The sequence below is a fragment of the Camelus dromedarius genome, chromosome 10 (assembly GCF_036321535.1).
Source record: "Camelus dromedarius isolate mCamDro1 chromosome 10, mCamDro1.pat, whole genome shotgun sequence".
Taxonomy (NCBI): Eukaryota; Metazoa; Chordata; class Mammalia; order Artiodactyla; family Camelidae; genus Camelus; species Camelus dromedarius.
In genome coordinates, this window is record NC_087445.1 from 31,044,524 (window position 1) to 31,065,547 (window position 21,024).

A 21,024-nucleotide genomic window follows, 5' to 3' on the forward strand; every position below is an offset into this window, starting at 1 on the left:
ACTCCTTAAGGACAAAATAGATAACTGATACTCCATAAACCACAGTGCCAGAGAGGTAGGAGCAAGATGAAGAAGCAGAGAAACCATTCCCAATTAAAAGAACAAGAGAAATCCCCTGAAAGAACAATCAATGAAATAGACATCAATAGCCTACTAGATCAAGATTTCAAAAAAGGAGTCATCAAAGTACTAAAGGAACTAAAAGAGATAGTGTTTAGAGATATAAAATATGTCAAAAATGAAACTGAAGCTATAAAGAAGAGCCAAGTAGAATTGGTAAACTCATTGACTGAGATGAAGAATGATCTAAAGGCTGTGCAAAGCCGACTAGATAATGCAGAGGAACGAATTAGTGACCTAGAAGACAGGACAATAGAAAGCACCCATTCAGAAGAGCTACAAGATAACAAATAAAAGCAAATGAAAATAGCATAAGGGACCTATGGGATAATATAAAGCGTCCCAATCTTCGCATAATAGGGGTCCCAGAAGGGGAAGAAAGATCAAAGGGGATTGAAAAGGTTTTTGAAGAAATCATGACCGAAAACTTCCCAAACTTAAAGAAGGAATCAGATATCCAAGTACAGGAAGCTCAGAGGGTCCCAAACAGGAAGAACCCAAATAGACCCACACCAAGACATATCATAATCAAGATGGCCAGAGTCAAGGATAAAGAAATGATCCTAAAGGCGGCAAGAGAAAAGCAAAGAGTGAGTTACAAGGGAATCCCCATAAGGCTCTCAGCTGATTTCTCTGCACAAACACTACAGGCCAGAAGGGAGTGGCAAGATATACTCAAAGTCCTGAATGGAAAAAAAGATGCAGCCTAGGATACTTTATCCAGCAAGGCTATCCTTTAGGATAGAAGGAGAGTTAAAGAATTTCACAGACAAGAACAAGCTACAAGAGTTTAGCAACATTAAACCCATGCTAAAAGAAATATTGAAAGGTCTACTCTAAATAGAAAAGCAGCAGGATGCTACAGAAATGAGAAACTCACAACTGGAAAGGTGATAACTCATGAATTACAAATAAAATAAACACAAAATTATAAAAGAAGACATACAAATCATTGAGAGTGGGAGAGGGCGGCAGGAAAATATAGAATTTTTTTTTCTTTCTATTTTAAATTTTTTGTTCTTGGTAGGATGGGTTTCAGATCATGTTACTATCAGTTTAATAAAAACAGTTATAGTAATGGGCTAATAGACTTTTAAAAAAGGGTAACCACAAGCCAAAAACTTACAAGGGAGTCACTAAAACTAAATAAAATTCATGATAATACAAAGGAAAATTACCAAACCACAAAAGGAAGAAGAAAGGAACAAAGAGGAAATAACAAATTAACTGCAAAGATAAGTTCAAAATGGCAATAAACACACATCTATCATTAACTACTGTAAATGTTAACAGACTAAAACTCCAGTCAAAAGACATAGAGTGGCAGACTGGATAATAAAGCAAGAACCTTCAATATGCTGCATACAAGAGACTCACTACAGGGAGAAGGACACATATAGATTGAGAGTGAAAGGACGGAAAAGGATATTCCATGCAAATGGAAAAGCCAAAAAAGCAGGTGTTGCAGTACTTATTTTAGACAAAATAGACTTTAAAACAAAGGTCATAAAGAAAGATAAAGAAGGACATTTTATAATGATTAAAGGAGTGATACAAGATGATGATATTACACTCGTTAATATATATGCACCCAATATAGGAGCACCTAAGTACATACAAGAATTACTAACAGAGATAAAGGGGGATACTGATGGGAATACAATCATAGTTGGAGATTTTAACACTGCATTAACATCACCAGACAGATCTTCCAGACAGAAAACAAATAAGGCAACAGAGAAATTAAATAATACAATAGAAAAATTAGATTTGGTGGATATTTTCAGAGCATTACACCCCCCAAGAATAGGATATACATTCTTTTCAAGTGCACATGGAACATTTTCCAGGGCTGATCATGTACTTGGGCACAAAAGAAACCTCAACAATTTTAAGAAGATAGAAATTATCTCAAGCATCTTTACTGACCACAATGCCATGAAACTAGAAATCAACAACAGAGAAACAAAGGAGAAAAAAAGGAAAGTATGGAGATTAAACAATATGTTATTAAAAAAACAATGGGTCAATGAGGAAATCAAAGCTGAAATTAAAAAATACCTTGAGACAAATGACAATGAAAGCACAACCACTCAAAATCTATGGGACACAGCAAAGGCAGTGCTAAGAGGGAAGTTTATAGCGATACAGGCCTTCCTCAAAAGAGAGAAACAATCTCAAATAAACAATTTAACCCACCAGCTGAATGAACTACAAAAAGAAGAACAGAAAACCCCAAAAGGCAGCAGAAGGAAGGAAATTATAAAGATTAGGGAGGAAATAAATAAAATAGAGATTAATAAGACCTTAGAAAAAAATCAACCAAACCAAAAGCTGTTTTGAAAAAGTAAATAAAATCAACCAACCTCTGGCCAAACTCACAAAGAAGATAAAAGAGAGAGCACAAATTAGCAAAATAAGAAAGGATAATGGAGAAATTACAACAAATAAAATAGAAATACAGAATATCATATGAGAATATTATGAAAAACTATATGGAACCAAACTGGGTAATCTAGAGGAGACGGACGAGTTTCTGGAAACATACTGTCCACCAAGACTGAATCAAGAAGAAACTGACCACTTGAACAAACCGATCACTAGAAAGGAAATCAAAATAGCAATAAAAAACCTCCCTACAAATAAAAGTCCAGGACCAGACGGCTTCACCGGGGAATTATACCAGACATACAAAGAAGAACTCATACCAGTCCTTCTCAACCTCTTCCAGAAGATTAAAAAGGAGGGAACACTCCCAAACTCATTCTATGAAGCCACTATCACCCTGATACCAAAACCAGGCAAAGACACTACCAAAAAAGAGAATTATAGGCCAATATCACTGATGAACATAGACGCCAAAATCCTCACCAAAATATTAGCAAATAGAATCCAACAACACATAAAAAAGATTACACATCATGACCAAGTGGGGTTCATCCCAGGGACACAAGGGTGGTTCAACATATGCAAATCAATCAGTGTAATACATCTCATCAACAAGAGAAAGGACAAAAACCACATGATCATCTCAATCGATGCAGAAAAAGCATTTGATAAAATTCAACACCCATTTATGATAAGAACTCTCGCCAAAGTGGGTATAGAGGAAACATATCTCAACATAATAAAAGCTATATATGACAAACCTACAGCCAGCATAGTACTCAATGGTGAAAAACTCAAAAGCTTCCCACTAAAATCTGGGACAAGACAAGGATGCCCACTATCACCACTCCTATTCAACATAGTCTTGGAAGTCCTAGCCACAGCAATCAGGCAAGAGAGAGAAATAAAAGGGATCCAAATTGGAAAAGAAGAGGTAAAAGTGTCACTATATGCCGACGACATGTTACTATATGTAGAAAACCCTAAAAGATCCACACAAAAACTGCTAGAGCTGACCGAAGAATTCAGCAAGGTAGCAGGTTACAAGATTAATGTTCAAAAATCAGCGGCATTTCTTTACACTAACGAAGAATCAACAGAAAAAGAAAGTAAAGAAACACTCCTCTTTAAAGTAGCACCCAAAGTAATAAAATACCTAGGAATAAATCTAACCAAGGAGGTGAAAGAATTATACACAGAAAACTATAAACCACTGATGAAGGAAATTAAAGAAGACTTTGAAAAATGGAAAGATATCCCATGCTCTTGGATTGGAAGAATCAATATTGTTAAAATGGTCACACTGCCCAAGGCAATCTACAGATTTAATGAAATCCCTATTAAATTACCCAGGGCATATTTCACAGAACTAGAACAAATCATAATAAAATTTATATGGAACCATCAAAGACCTAGAATTGCCAAAGCATTACTGAAGAGAAAGAAAGAGGCTGGAGGAATAACTCTCCCAGACTTCAGACAATACTATAGAGCTACAGTCATCAAGACAGCATGGTATTGGTACAAAAACAGACATACAGACCAATGGAACAGAACAGAGAGCCCAGAAATGAACCCACAAACTTTTGGTCAACTCATCTTCGACAAAGGAGGCAAGAATATACAATGGAATAAAGACAGTCTCTTCAGCAAATGGTGTTGGGAAAACTGGACAGCAGCATGTAAGTCAGTGAAGCTAGAACACTCCCTTACACCATACACAAAAATAAACTCAAAATGGATCAAAGACTTAAACATAAGACAAGATACAATAAACCTGCTAGAAGAAAATATAGGCAAAACAGTATCTGACATACATCTCAAAAATGTTCTCCTAGAAGAAGTAAAAGCAAGAATAAACAAATGGGACCTAATGAAACTTACAAGCTTCTGCACAGCAAAGGAAACCATAAGTAAAACAAAAAGACAACCTATAGAATGGGAGAAAATTTTTGCAACTGAAACCGACAAAGGCCTGATCTCCAGAATATATAAGCAGCTCATATGACTCAATAAGAAAAAAAATAAAACAACCCAATCCAAAAATGGGTAGAAGACCTAAACGAACAATTCTCCAAGGAACACATACAAATGATCAATAGACACATGAAAAAATGCTCAATATCACTAATTATCAGAGAAATGCAAATCAAACTACAATGAGGTATCACCTCACACCAGTCAGAATGGCCATCATTCAAAAATCCACAAGTGACAAATGCTGGAGAAGCTGTGGAGAAAAGGGAACCCTCCTTCACTGCTGGTGGGAATGCAGTTTGGTGCAGCCACTATGGAAAACAGTGTGGAGATTCCTCAAAAGACTAGGAATAGACTTAACCGTATGACCCAGGAATCCCGCTCCTGGCCATATATCCAGAAGGAGCCCTACTTCAGGATGACACGTGCACCCCAATGTTCATAGCAACATTATTTACAATACCTAAGACATGGAAACAGCCTAAATGTCCATCAACGGATGACTGGATAAAGAAGAGGTGGTATATTTATACAATGGGATAGGACTCAGCCATAAAAACCGACAACATAATGCCATTTGAAGCAACATGGATGCTCCTGGAGAATGTCATTCTAAGTGAAGTAAGCCAGAAAGAGAAAGAAAAATACCATATGAGATCGCTCATATGTGGAACCTAAAAACAAACAAACAAACAAAAAACAAACAAAGCACAAATACAAAACAGAAATAGACTCATAGACATAGAATACAAACTTGTGGTTGCCAAGGGGGCGGTGGGGTGGGAAGAGATAGACAGGGATTTCAAAATTGTAGAATAGATAAACAAGATTATACTGTATAGCACAGGGAAATATATACAAGATCTTATGGTAGCTCACAGAGAAAAAAAATGTGACAATGAATATATAGATGTTCATGTATAATTGAAAAATTGTGCTGTACACTGGAATTTGACACAACATTGTAAAATGATTATAAATCAATGAAAAATGTTAAAAAATGTGTTCAATATCTATATCAAGATTTCTCTCAACTCCCAGGGTATATATTCTCATGGTTACTTTTTTCACTTATATTTTAAGATACATAAAGAGTATTTACAAAGTATGTATACAGATTAAAGTGCATCCTTTGGGTTTCGATCAGGAATTGGAATTCTACCAAGCTGGTTTGACTAAAGAGATCTTAATATAGACACTATTTAAAAAGTAGGGTAGCGTTAAGAGAACCATCCAGTTGAAGCATCCCAACTGCCAAGTTGGAGGTAAGAACCATCAAGTTGAGAGTCTAGCAACAGCAGGAAGACCATACATCTCTAGACCGAAGAGCAAGGAAGGAGAACATTTCTGGAGCTCTGTGAGCTGGAGCCATGGAGGTGGGGCCTCTGGTTAAGAGCTACAGTTATGGAGGGACACAATCACTGATCCTCAGCCCCAAACAGAGAAAGAATTGATAAAACATACCCTCCTGTGGATGCTGCCACAGTCCAAACCCAAACAGAAACCAGCTGAGAAGAGTCCAAGTGATGTTTTCCAAAGAGGTCAGCTTCTGGGGTATAGAATAGTGCAGGGAAGGGAGGAGAATGGATATGAGGGGAGGCAAAGAGAAATCACAGAAAGTCTATCTGTTTTGCCACCAAGGATTTATTCTTGCCCTTTGCTCAGATGAAGAGGAGCTTATCCCCTAAACATAAGAATCACTGGGTCCCACCAATGATTATACTGCTTTGAGGTGATGTCAATTTGGGCATACTCTGATCTAGAAACTAAACTGCAATATGTCTCCATCAGTACTCTTCATACAAGGGAAAGAAGGGCAAGGAGGAAATAATTAATATTTTATATACAGAGTTACAATAGTCCCTGCCTCTATAGCTTGTTACTAGGTTAAAATTGATAATCACAGCTTCCTACTTTGTTCACTTATGTTTCCCTTGCCCTATGCAGTATTATAGTAGATCAGGATTTTTTACCTGGTGTGGTGATGCAACACTTCAATTTCTGCATGGTCTGAAATTTAAGTGGCCCTTACTTTATCATGTTAAACTGTAGCTATCTAATGACCAATATTATTGCACATAGGAGTATTGAGATGTGCCCTCCCATGTGCAGTAATATTGGTCACCTTGTGTAGCTGCAACCCAATTTCTCCTTGGTAATTGGGATCAGTTATCCCAATTCCCACTCTATGAGGAACTAAAATGATCAGAGGGCAGTTACAGCTTCCAATTCAATAAAACCATGCCTGGGTCCTCTATGGAAGCATTTCTTCCTTTTGAACTAGGACTTCAAACTATTATAAAACCAAGGTTGTAGAAATGGTGCACTGGATATTTTCCATTTGTCCCTTATGTCTTTGTGCCTAGGAAGCGGACTTCTACAGGCTACACAGACCAGGCTCCCTCATCTTCTGGCTTTCTGGTGGATCCAGCCAATGGATGATTCAGCAGGATATCAGAGTGAGAAAGGATACAGGGATGGGTTTTTCTTCTCCACTCTATCCCCATGTGGAACAGAGGTCCCAGTGGTGGCTACAATCTGAGGATCTTAGCCTGCAGGGCCAAAGGTAAGCATTGACTGCTTTCCTCTACTGAACAACATAGCTCCTGTTGGGTAGCCCTCTCATACAGCTGCAGCTATTGCTCTCACCTGGTTTTAGTAAATGTTCCCTCCCCTTTGTCCCTTCAGACCTAGAGTTAGTAACAGATTCCCACTGTTGCTGATTACTATTGTTAACTTAATGCTAACTGTGTGTCAGATATTGTGCTAAGTGCTTAAATATATTATCTAATGTAGTCTTCACAATCCAATAAATTAGATGGCTTTAGTCCTAGCATAGAGATGATAAAAGTAAGTTTTGGAGAGGATAACGAATGACAGTGATGGAGCTAGAAATAAAATATAGGTATGCTTATGCTACAGTCTGCACTCAAATGCTATTGTATCCATTGTTATCTTCTCTTAAAGAGTTAAAGCTCCACATAGCTTTGTTCCTGTGGTGCACAGGTCACTCTGATAATGAGAAACAGAGATGCTGATGAGATTTCCCTATCTAGTCATTCAACAAATACGCTCTGGAATGTGAGAGCCAAGCTCCAGAATAATGAAACCTGGTGTTGAGAGCATCAAGGCAAGCACAAGAGGTCAGTGTGGTGTTCACTTACATGCAGAGCCTGGAGGAGGTTAGATCCCTTCACTGATTTGATGGTCAGCCAGGGCTAAGTGCAGGGACCTTCCTCATGGAACTTCCTCAAGGCCAGAGCCTTGTGAAGTCCATGCTAGTCTTCCAAGCCATTTAGCAGCTAAGGACAGAATGCCAAGAGTTCCTCAAGTATTCTCTCAATGAGGCTGGGAGGGAGGCTTGACTTAACTCAATACAGAAATAACTGGTAGGGGTGAGAAGAAATGGACATCTCTCAGAGTAGCAAGGGAGAAAAATAGTTCTGTCCAATAAAATAAAATAGAAAGAAAAAATTTGGATTGGTAAGTCTGTTCAAGTCTGCTCTTTTTCGTTTCCTGTCTTAACCTTTTTACCACTTTAATTGTGGTAATTTAACAGGTGCGGGAGACGGAGGCTCCAACAGAAGGATTGAATAAGCTGTGCGGAGATTCAAACGGGAAAAAAAAAAAGTTCACCCTCAACATTAAACCTATTCTGTAAGTAGAAAGGCTATTACAAATATTTATAACGGTGAGTTTATACCTTTGTGACAACCTCACACGAGACAGATTCTCTTCTCGAAACAGACCCTACAGGTTGACATCATTTCTGGAGAGTAACAGTGAGATGTCTCATAAAGCTCTATGGAGGTTTTAGCCTGGCTCAAGAGCATGGATTGCTCAGGTTCCTCGTGGGTAACTGCAAACCTCACTGAGGCCTTTGAGTGAGATTTCCGTTCTGTTTCCTCGGCCTCCTCTCAAAATTTGACAGCTTCGTCGCTGTGGTTTTGAATTTGCCTCTTTGACACTGCCCTCCCAGGACCCCGACGGGATAGAACACACCAGACCTCCGTCAGGCAAGCGGGCCCTTTAAGGAAGCCGAGGGCTGCGCTGATTGGCTGAAACTCGGGATCCTGTCAGGACCAGCCAATCCTGAGGCTCTACAGGCCTGGTCCCTGACGCGGTCGACGGGACCCGGGGCCTGGAGGAGGCCTCTGCTACGATCACTGTCTTGGAACTCCAATTCCCGCTGCCCAGTGAGTGAGTGTCTGCAGTGCCGGCCGGGCCAGCCCCAGGCGGGTGGGGAGGGCAGTTTCGCGCGGCTGCGTCTGCCCGCGCGGAGGTCCGAGGCCCCGGGCTGGCCTGGCGGAGCTGAGCGCCCTCTCCTAGTGAGCGCCAGCCCTTGCCTCTCCTCCTGCCCCTAAAGATTCCAGGCCTCTACCGTATCGCTGTAATCAAGTTAGGGGAAGGTAGTCAGTGCAATCAATGGAAATCAGCATACTCTTGAAGGAATTACCCAAGTTACAGTAACTGTGTCCAGGATATGTGGGTGTAGTTAAATTTAAATTAGGGAAAACCTTCCGGAAGCTGTGGGTTCTGGACTGGAATTTGCAGAGGAAGTGAGCTGGTTTGAATTGAAAGCAAAGACTTATTGAAAATGATTGCAACCATACAACCAGTCATAAATGTAGATAATATGTCATTTGATCAGGATATGAGTCAGTACAGAAATTTGGATGACAGAGCTTTTAGGTGAAGGACTTGTCTTTTTTTTTTTTTTTTTTTTTAAAGTAAAATCAAATCCTGGTTCCCAGGTGTGACCCAAGGAGGGCTGCCTGGAACTTGCAGCCTCAACATTCCTCTCAGAAATATCCTTACCTATTGTAATCTATAGCATGGCCGAGGCAGGACTGGAGCATTAAAGGGCCTAAGGTCTCAGAAGTAATACAAAAGGGGAAAAAAAAAAGACAGAAGGAATCCAAATCAGCATTTTTAGCCCTCTGAGGCACACTGGTGTCTAAGTTACACATAGCAAGGCATTTGTCACCAATGATAAAGTGCTGGAATTTTTTGAAAGACTTACTTTATACAACTGAGTGAATTCAAAGTTATTCCTATTGCAAGGTCATTCTTTTTTATTTTCTGATATACACTTTGTGAATGGGAGAGAGAAAGATGAGAGTATTCTGGACACCCTAAGGAACCTCCTGGACTTTGGAAAATGGCTTTGTTAGCGTGGGGAAGGAGAGCAAAGTTGAAAATACTGAACTCCAAGACATAATTTACAAGGTGTGGTGCACTCACTTTCAGGTGTGGTCTCCTTCAGGCACTACAAGGAAGCTTTTCTCCCTGCTTGGCTTCTACTTTTAACCCGTGGGAACATCCCCTAATACACCCAAACTACAATCCAGAACCAAGAGAGCAAGGCCAAGAAAGAGGTAAGCCTAAGTCCTAACTTCCCAAATAGTTGCTCTTCCCTAGATAACTGACATGACGGTTGTCTCTCCAGGGAAGATCTCATCTCCTCATAGATAGGGGCACTCTAAGGAACACAACTCTGTGACATACAGGGTGTGTGTAGGAATGGGATTAGAGGACAGTTGTTTTCTTTATAAATGCTTGCTGCATATGTAAAAATTCAATTAGCTACTCCTATGTGCAGAAGAAAAGTAAGGAATGGCAAGTGCCTGAGCTACAATTTATCCTGTATCACTCATGCTTTCTGCAGCATTTATAATAAAGGAAAGAGACACTTTGGGGACTGCCAAGATGGATAATATATTGCTCCTGCCTTTAGGCAAGTTCTGGTCTGCTGGTGGAGACAGTGGACATGGGGCTGTCAAAGTCTAGAGACAGAAGAGAACTTCTGCTAGATCTCCCTAGCATTAATGGGAGGCCTTTACCTCTGGTCACAGGCCGGAGTGGGGCAATGGCAGAGGGGAAGGGAAATCTCAGACCTCTCAGGCCTGTTCAGGGCTGTGCCTCTTCTCTGTGAGTGCCTCAGCCTCCCATGCCCAGCTTTGAAGCTTACTCTGACTCAGGGGCACCTATAAATTTAAGGTGCATCTTTAGCCAGAATACAGGGAAGCCACTGAAGTCTGGCTTGTAGTAACCACTCACTTAGGCCCCATTACAAGGGACAATCCATTCTATCTGGCATGAAATGCCCTCTCTCTCCTCCTGTCTTCTCACCAGTTAGCTAGAACCCAGGATTTCCTGATAAGGATATGAAAAATAGAAACTCTGCCTGGGCTTCCCACAGAATATTGTGGGTCCTGGGCGAAGGCATTAAGAATGGCCACTCTGACCTGAGGTTCACAAAGTGCTCAACAGCCTGCCAAAGAGAATCAGTAACATTGTTGAGGAGTACAGAGCAACCATAGCTTCCCTGAGTTTCTCAGTCTTCTGAAGGTAGAATCAACAACTAACTGAAGGTCTTCTGTACCCACCCAATTGGATTAAGAACAAAAATTGGAGTTCTGGCTCATCTAGAATTGCCAGTCCACTTAAGAATTTCTGAAGTAAGATAAATAAGATAGACTACCATATATTCATTTAAAATTTGTGTTTCCCAGGACATTTAAGTATCCTTATGTTTTCCCTCTTTTGAGAAGTAGCTTAACAAGGAAAAGGTGAGGCTGGAGGAGGATGGCCAAGGGATGTTAGCAGTGGGTCGATGGAAATAGCAAGTGGATAGGAGAGGTTTGGGATTACAGGAAGAGTACTGATATAGTGACCTTAAGATACCAAAAACATCCTAATATACAAATGCAAGGAGCACAGAGAAATCAGTCTTCAAGGTACACAATGCATCTTCTCAATCACCCCTCCTCAGAAGCAAAGGTTCTGTCATCCAACTGTACAGAAGGTAAGAGGATGGATGGTACTCACCCTGCCTCTCATAAAAATGAGAGGTTTTGTTTGTTTGTTTGTTTGTTGTTTTTTAACATTCAGTTCTTCAAGATATACAGTGGGAATTAAAATCAGAAAACATGGAACTATATACTTATAGAGCAGGAAAAGATTTTGGAAATCAAGTGCAATCAGCTGGTCTTAGGTGAGTAAGTGATGGCCAGACTGGTTAAGTTTGCTCAAGGTCAGATAGCTAGTTAGGAGCAAGGACTAGAATCCACACTGTGTTCCCAGGTCAGAAAATTTGCCCTTTGGTTTTTTTTTCTTTTGAGAAAAAAAAAAAAGTGAATGAAAGGTTGCAAATGGCAAAATATCCTTCTTCCTTATGGGTGAGTTGTATTCCATTACATATATAAGCTGCATCTTCTTTATCCATTCATTTATTGATGTGCACTTAAAATGTTTCCATATCTTGGCAATTATAAATAATGCTATTAATAGCAGGGTAAATGTATCTTTTTGAATTAATTCTTATTTTGTGGTTGGCTTTATTCCTTTGATAACTATGTAAGTTTAAAAAGCTAAAGCTCTAAACATTCTTAGAAACAATAAACAGTACATATATAAATTTTTAAAATATGTGCAGTAGATTGTGTATATGTATTTACATACAATATGTTGTATCTGCGCAGTCAAATAGTAACAATTCTACCTCACAAAACTGAAAAATGAGAAAAAAGAATATTTGCTTTTTTTATTTTGTCATAAGTTCATGGTAACCTGAAACAGGGTATATGAGGATGCATGTAGAATATATTATTTTAAGCCTCTTTACTTTTTTATATTTTAGGTCAAGATGGGGTTTATATTTTCAAAATCTATGAATGAGAACATGAAAAGCCAGCAGGAGTTCATGCTTATGAATGCCCGACTTCAGGTACATTTTTAAATAATTAAGCTTTTATGTTGCTACAGTGGTTAAACTTTTTGTCACATGTGCTGCAGCACTATGTCCTCTTTAACCCCAAAAGGTAAAATGCTTTTGAGGCTTATCCTCAAAGCCAAGATGAAATGGATTACTAATTATCTGGTAAATGGGTTTTTTTAATCTCTAATCCAGATACTTAAGTAAAAATTTCCATATTATAGGAAGAGATAACTTAAAAGTTTATGGTAGACAGAATGATGCCCATCCACAAAGTTATCTGCATCCTAATCCCCTGTGAATATGTTACCTTACATGACTTTACAAAGTGATTAAGTTGAGGAGTTTGAATTGGGGGAGATCCTGAATTATCCTTATTTATCTGGAAGGGCCCAATGTAATCACAAGGGTCCTTATAAAGGAAAGAGGGAGGCAAGAGGGTCAGGGTCACAGAGAGAGAGACATTTGAAGATGCTATGCTGCTGACTTTGAAGATGGAATAAAAGGGCCATGAATCATAAGATTCAAGCAGCCTCTAGAAGCTGGAAAATGCAAGAATACAGATTCTCATCTAGAGCTTCCAGAGGGAAAGCAGTCCCTCCAGTCCATTCTAGACTTCTGACCTCCAGAACTGTAAGGTAATACACTTATTTTGTTTTAAGACACTGAGTTTGATAATTTGCTACAGCAGCAATAGGAAATTTTAATACAGAGTGTGAACATTTGACACTGGATTTATACAATGGCTGAATAGAAAAGATCAAGCAAAGTAGGAGATTGTCTAATTGCCTAATACAGGTTGTTAAAAAGTATTTTTAAATGTTCTAAAACAAAATCAAGTATTAATAGTTTGACTGAAATTATTTTCCTAAGATCTCTAACAAAGATCTGTAGACCTCTGTGGTTCATTACGGCTCTGGGAGTAGAAGGTTCTAGGTGAGACATACAGTAAGTGGTTAAAAGTGAGGACTAAAGCCAGGCTGCCTGGGTTTGAATCCTGGTTCCACCTCCTGACTGACTGTGGCTTGTGCTTCAGTCTCCTAACCTGTAAACTGGAGATGATACTGTCCCCCTCAGAGTAAAAATGACCAGTGTAGAACACTGCCTCAAGTCTTTAGAACAGTGTCTCTCAATCTATAAGCATAAGTTGTTACTCTTGTTATTATTGCTTTTAAAGAGTGATAAAAAGTGTCTTCTGTAGGATAAAGATTTCTTTTGGGGGCATGGAACTATTGAAAGAATGGGCAACTGAACTATTATAACAGAGCAAAGTGACCTAGAGGAGATCAAATGTTTAGGGTTTTGAACCAGTAATGTATGTCATATATTCAGAGAGTCCTTGTCCAAGACGTCTGGAAACTACAGGGCTTTTACGTCATAAGTCAGGGTCTGTGAAGAGTTTGGGATTTTACCCTGCTTGCAAGCTAACAGATGAGCCTATTACTATTTCATGGACGCTGGCAGAACACAGGAGACACCTACATCAAACAAAGGACTTTATTACTCAGCACAGCAAGAGCACAAGCAAGAGGCTGGTGTCAATTCTTCATGCCCCTCGAGTCTCACAAAGGTGACAAAGACAGGCTTACATGGGTGCTGTGTATTCAGTGCATTGTGGAACACTGGGCTTGGGGAATCTACTGCTTTCCTAGTGAGTGGGGAACTGGTGGAGTTGAGGTGGGGGAAATTGACCTCCTTCCTCAAGGTTGTTCACGGCAAACACAACCCCAAGAAATGGTCTGTGTAAAGAGCAGTCTTCTGGGCTTGCATTCTTGGCTCATCCAGAATGTGCAGGGACATTCAGGGCCCATGGCAGATTGCCCCTCAGCCGGATTGACGAGAGCTTTGAGAACAGCCTTGACTTCTGCTCACTGATCCCAGGGCCCACTACAGTTGGCATCTAGGGTCTAACCGGCAGGCGCAATATCACTATTGGCATCTCTACTTTTCAGCTCAGCTGAACCAAAGGTGAACCAGGCCCAGGCATTTAGAACAACCTCTGTGAATCCAAGGGCCCTATAGAGCCAGTAGCTTTGCTTCAAGTGGCAGCGTGGGGGATAAAATTTTCCCCAAAAAGGTAGCTACTACTCCTTTATGCAAAACTGAGATGACACTAGGGCCAGGCCAGCCACACCCTCAAACACATTATTTTCATTTGACCAGCAAAGGGGCACTTTCCTTGTAGTTGCCATGTCCCGGCTGTCCTAGTTGTCCATGCCCATGTCAGGCCTGAGAGCCACAAATTCTCCAGGGGTCAAGTGTTTATTTTTAACAAGATCTCAGTAATAGGCCAATAACTGCCTCCTCTTTTTGAAAGGGATACATTTTGGGTTGAATTGTGTCCCTGTCCCCCAAGTTCGTTTGTTAAAGTCCAAACCCCCACTACCTCAGAATGTGACCTTATTTGAAGACAGAATCTTTACAGAGGTAATCAAGTTAAAATGAGGTCATTAGGGTGGGCCCTAATCCCAAATGACTGGTATCCTTGTAAAATTTGGGCACAGAGACATGCATACAGGGAGAATGCCATGTGAATATGAAGAGGCCATGTACAAGCCAGGGAGAAAAGCTTGGAACAGAGCCTCCCCTCAAAGCTCTCACAAGGAACCAACACTGCTGACACCTTAAATTTGGACTTCCAGCCTCCCAAGTTGAGACAATAAATTTCTGTTTCTTGAGCCATCAGTTTGTGGGACTTTGTTATGGCAGCCCCAGGATGCTAATACAGCATATATTTGATGCCTGTGTCCAGCATGTGGTGCTGCTGTACTGGCAATGGCCTCTGAAGAAGGCTATGATTTTCTTTTTCTTGCTAGGATTCTATATTGTTTCTATTGCACCACTTAGAAGGGGTCAGGGACTCCCTGAATGGGAGAATGTCCTTTCATTACTATGAATGTTTACAGTAAAAGCAAGTAACACAAAATTTATTATACATTTATATTCAGAGGACATAACTGCAGTATCTTGAATCAACTCAAAGGCCATTTTAATTTCCCTAGTTCACTGCAAACTGCTCAAACCTTATCAGTTGAATTTTGCTCTGAGAACACAGACCAAAGATTTTAACATAGGGGTTATTGTAATAGTTTCAGGAGATTAGGCTGTTTCCCAGCTGGGGGAGATTGGGAATACAAATTTTTTTGCCCTTTGGTTCTTCATCCCAGAACTGGTGGTACTTCCTCCCCTGTGCTCCTCTGGCCTCTGGAGAGCACTGGGGCTCAGAGGCATCCTTCTTTTAGCCAACACTGGCGCTACTGCCCTGCCCTGCATCCTCAGCACTTTGGGCCATCCTGGCACTTAGCACACCCTCTCTGCATAGGACCAAGGAGACATGGGGCCTGGAATCCAACAGAGCCATAAATAAAAACAGTTGAGGCCCTCCTCTCCCCTCCCTGAAGTTCCCCTGCATATCCAACCTTCTTCCCTAAAGGAGCTGAAGTTGGATGAGTGGAAGAAGGAGAGAGCAGCTCGGTGCCAGTAAGCAAAGGTTTGCAGTTACTCTCAGGTTCAAGAAGCCTCTTGGCACTGGACTCAACAAATTTCTAATGTATTTAGTCTATCCAACGTTGTATATCCTCATTGTTTACACCATTATTTCAGCTTTGGGGACCCTTGACCCATCAGCCATTGCTATACTGCATGCCTTTTGGCTGGGGAGTGGGGCTTGTTACCCCTATGATGTCATGACAACATCCTTTCCTTCTCCCACCCCAGAGGAGAATGTGCCACAATCAACACACAATCTGGGAGTCTTGTTTGGACCCTACCTTTTGTTTCTCAGCCTCATTTAAGGCAGTGAGAGGTCTTTACCCTCCCACCCTCACCACCACCTATGCAAAAGCATTTACTTCCAGATCTCAGGGAGTCTTCTGATATCCTCTAACCCAGCCAGCAAGGGCCCTTCTACTTTCTCTTCCAGAACACCATGTCTCTATCAGCACCTCATCCATATCACCCAAACTGGCAGGTCTTGTGAGGGTCTGGTATTTTACCCTGCTTCCAAGTTAAGAAATTAGCCTGTTACTTTTTCATGGATGCTGGCAGAAGACTTACTCACAGCACAGCAAACATCATGAGCATAAAGTTGGTGCCAGTTTTCTATGCACTCCAAGCCCTGTGGAGGGGATGGAGGTGGGCCTAGTTGCATGATGAGGTGGACACATGAGCTTGAAGAATCCACCACTTTTGTCATGAATGGTGAGCAAGGCTGCTCTTTGATTGAGAAGAGGTGTTACTTCATCCTTAAGGTTGCTCCCTGCAAATACAACCCTGACGAATGGCCTGGGGAAAGAGCAGTCAGGGCCTGCATCCTTGGCCTGCTCAGCAAGAATGCTCAGGGTCCATGGCTCCCAGTAAGTGTGTTGGTTTAGATGATTAGTTTTTCCTTTTGACCGCAATATACTTTATTATTTATCTTTTAATTTCAAGGAAGGATGACAAAAAGATATAAATCAATACAGTTGAAGCAGCCTTCCAACCCTAAAGCTACTTGAGTTCTCATCCTAAATGGGGCAGCCTAGGGAGAAACAGACTCATCTGTAGCAGTTTGGAAGACTGGATTGGTCCTTGAATGTTCCCCCATTTAAAGGAATTAAATACCTAGCATCATTTTTAAGGCTTAGAGCTATTCTTTTTTTGAAAAAATTATCATTAATTATTTGAGATATATATAAGAGAATATATTTATAAATTATGAAGCATAATAAAATGAACACCAATGAACCCATCACTAAATTGAAGAATTATATTATCACAATACCCTTGAAGCTACCTATGGATTCCTCCTCCCTGAATGTTGAGTGAACCCAATCAGCTAAAGTTGGGCTGTAACTGACATAGTATCATATCCCAGAGTTCCTAGGACTATGTATGACTCTGTAAGTGGAAGGAATGGGCCAGGGGAAGATGTGGGTGGGAGATGACATTTCTTTCTAAGTTCTTCAAAGGAGAGGTTTAAAAAACACCAATTGAAACACCAGGCCTGCTAACATCTTTAGCCTGTGATGGCATGTCTTTTGGCTCTTTTCCTATTTAATGGCATCTCAATAAAAAAGGGTAAATAGAAGAAACAAATGTTTATTAAGAGAAACCTAATAATTAGAATCCTTTTCCCAGTGGGTTTTTTAAGTTCTACTTTTTTTTTTTTGGTAAAAAATGAAAAATTGTAACTTGATAATTTGATATTATTGGTATTTTTCTTTCAGGAGAAAGGGCCAGAATCTTATCCCAGTGGCCAGGTTCCCAACTCTGGCTGTACATTTGTCTCATGCAGGGGCTTTTTAATGTAAAGGTTTCATCCTAGATTGGTCAGATATCTACATGCCTGGGCATGCAGTTGCTTTAGGCTCTCCAGGGGATTGTGATGCACAGCTTGGGTTGAAAACCTTTGCCCTTTCCTTTTCTATGATGCTACATAATTGTAATTGGTGATTGGCAGTGACTTAACACAACATACATTGGAGATGAAACCAAATAAGTTTTCAATTTAGGCAAATTATTCATGAAAGTAATTAAATCAATCACTGGAGTCTGGCTTCAAATCAAAAAAGTTCCTTTTAATTAACAAATTGGTTCTAGTTGAGCTAGAGAAAATTTACACTACCCAATATAATAATGTTTTCAGATCATCAACAAAAGTCAGTTTCCCACTGCTTTGTCTAACCCCTGTTACCAGGGATGGTGGATAGCTGGTGTATTCAGTAAACCTCAGGTAAAAATAAATACTTTCTTAAAATGCCACTAGATGGCACATCTAAACCAATTTTATATGAACTGAGTGGCCAAAAAAGCATTCTGAGGTTATAAAATAGGATGGAAACTGAAAGTGTAAAGCAGAAAAAATGAGGGAAGAAAAGATTCCATGAGTCTCTGTTGTGCTGTAGTGCTACTATACAGGCAAAACAGTTATGGTCCATGTAAAGATTAATAGGGCAGTCTTTTCATTGTTCACTGTGAGCAGGACACAGACTAATGACAAAAAATACAGGAGAGCCAGTCTTTGAGCTGAACGTCTATGTAGTGTTTGGTGTTAAGGAAATGAAGTATAGCTATAAATCAAAAGTATAGGTATTTAGTATATATAAAATAATATACTATATGCTAAGCAGCTTTCAGATCTGTCTAAGGTACAGAAATTTCTTATCTAATTTGGTGGGGAGAGGGCAAGGTATACTGCAAACACCCAGATGTTATGTGTGTATATCTGTGGCAGGTAGAATAATGGCCCCCTACAGCTGTTCACACCCTAATCCCTGGAACCTGTGAATATATTACCTTATGTGGTGAATAGACTTTGCAGATGTGATTAAATGAATAGACCTTGAGAAGGGAAAATTATCCTCGATTATCAATGTAGACCCAATCTAAACACATGAATTTTTAAAAGTAGAGATGTAAAGACAAGACTCAGAGATCAAAACAGCATGGTATCGGCATAAAGAGATATCTGGGTCAATGGAACAGAATAGAGAGCCCAGAAATAAATCCACAGACCTATGGTCAATTATTCTTCGACAAAAGAGGCAAGAATATACAATGGAGAAAAGACAGTCTCTTCAGCAAATGGTGTTGGGAAAACTGGATAGCAACATGTAAATCAATGAAGTTAGAACACTCCCTCACTCCACAGACAAAAATAAACTCAAAATGGCTTAAAGACTTAAATATAAGACAAGGCACAATAAATCTCCTAGAAGAAAACATAGACAAAATATTCTGACATAAATCCTAGGAATGTTCTCCTAGAGCAGTCTACTCAGGCAATGGAAATAAGAGCAAAAATAAACAAATGGGACCTAATTAAACTCATAAGCTTTTGCACAGCAAAGGAAACCATAAGCAGAATAAAATAACATCCTACGAAATGGGAGAAAATATCTGCAAATGATGTGACTGACAAAGGATTAATTTCCAGAATATATAAACAGCTCATACAACTTAATAACAACAACAACAACAAAAAACCAAACAATCCAATCCAGAAATGGGCAGAAGACCTAAACAAGCATTTCTCCAGTGAAGACATACGAATGGCCAATAGACATGAAAAAATGCTCAGTATCAATATCAAAAATGCTGGTGGGAATGTAGTTTGGTGCAACCATTATGGAAAACAGTATGGAGACTCCTCAAGAAACTAAAAATAGACTTACCATATGATCCAGCAATCCCACTTTTGGGTATATATCCAGAGGGAACTCTAATGTGACAAGATACATGCACCCCAATGTTCACAGCAGCACTCCTTACAATAGCCAAGACATGGAAGCAACCTAAATGTCCATTGACAAATGACTGGATAAAGAAGTTGTGGTATATTCATACAATGGAATACTACTCTGCCATAAAAAATAAAATAATGCCATCTGCAGCAACATGGATGGACGTAGAGATTGTCATTCTAAGTGAAGTAAGCCAGAAAGAGAAAGAAAAATACCATATGATATCACTCATATGTGGAATCTAAAAAAAAAAAAAGGACACTATGAACTCATCTACAGAACAGAAACAGACTCTCAGACTTAGTAAACAATCTTATGGTTACTGGGGAGAGGGGGTGGGAGGGGATAAATTTGGGAGTTTGATATTTACAAATGTCAGCCACTATATATAAAAATAGATTTTTTAAAGTTTCTTTTGTATAGCACAGGGAACTATGCTCAATATCTTGTAATAACCGTTAATGGAAAAATATGAAAACAAATATATGTATATATACGCAATACTGGAACATTGTGCTGCACACCAGAAATTGACACATTGTAATTGACTGTACTTCAATTTAAAAAATGAGTCAGAGCGATGTGACGTTGCTGGCTTTGAAGATGGAGGAAGCCCACTCCCTCACCTTCTCCAGCCAAGAAATGCAGGTGGCCTCTAGAAGCTAGAAAATGCTAGGAAATAGATTCTCTGCTAGATTCTCCAGGAAAGGAAGACATCCCTTGATTTTAGCCCATTCCAACCTGTGTTGGACTTCCAGTATCCAGAAGTATATAAGATAATAATTTGTGTTGTTTTAAGCCACTGAGTTGATAGTAATTTGTCTACACAGCAGCATTTGCTATGATTATTTTTACAACATAAAATACAGTGTAGACTCAATAAATGCCTTTTCAAATGTATAAAAATTAAAACAACAAACAATAGCAAATAACATGAGAACTTAAAATTGCTTAAACTGTTTTAACTCCCAATACCTTTAATTCTTACGCCGTCCCATGTGTTTTTTTTGAGGTGAAAACTGTACCAACGAGTTAGAATAAGAAGGACAAGACTTCAGTTTTTAAAAGAAGGGCTGATTTTCTGAGGAAAGCAAGAAAGTACAGTGTTTGCTTTGTAGAGAGTCTTGTGGCAACAAGAAACCCAAAATGTAGAATAGGTAGTGAAGAGGAGAGGAAAGCAGTCAACTCCATCTGTAGTAGAAGATTGAGCAAGTGGGCGTTGGCTCAAGAACTAGAAGTGTCAGGGGACTTAACCAGGAAGTGCCTTGAAAAAAGGGGCAGCATGATCAGTATAAGTTCACTCACAGTGGGGTCTACAAGGAAGGCTACATGGCTTAATTATGGTACCTGGATTCATAACCATCTTCAGCTTATCCCTCTGAAACTCTTTTCTGCCTATGTCCCCATACCTATTACCTGCTCTTAGGCTCCCTATGTCCCTCACTCATAATCATTCTTCTGAGATTCTTATTTTTTAATTGTGGTAAAATATAAAATTCACTATTTTAAAGTGTACAATGCAGTGACATTTAGTACACTTACAATGTTGTGCAACCATCACCACTGTTTAATTCCACAACATTTCCGTCACCCCAAAAG

At 39.7% G+C, this 21,024-nt stretch overlaps 1 protein-coding gene across 4 annotated transcripts in view; it reads left to right on the forward strand.

The window, feature by feature from the left end:
- Nucleotides 1-8,551: 8,551 nt before the first annotated feature.
- Nucleotides 8,552-21,024, forward strand: part of LOC105100415 (plasminogen receptor (KT)) — a 53,539-nt gene continuing 41,066 nt past the window's right edge. The window contains exons 1-3 of one of the 4 annotated variants that reach the window (XM_031449760.2): nt 8,552-8,685; nt 9,736-9,863; nt 12,128-12,214. In XM_031449760.2, coding sequence (XP_031305620.1) covers nt 12,134-12,214 — 81 coding nt within the window. In that variant the 5' untranslated portion in view covers nt 8,552-8,685; nt 9,736-9,863; nt 12,128-12,133. The remainder of the gene's footprint in view (nt 8,686-9,735; nt 9,864-12,127; nt 12,215-21,024) is intronic. The other 3 variants (XM_064490237.1, XM_064490236.1, XM_064490238.1) reach the window with 3 other exon arrangements.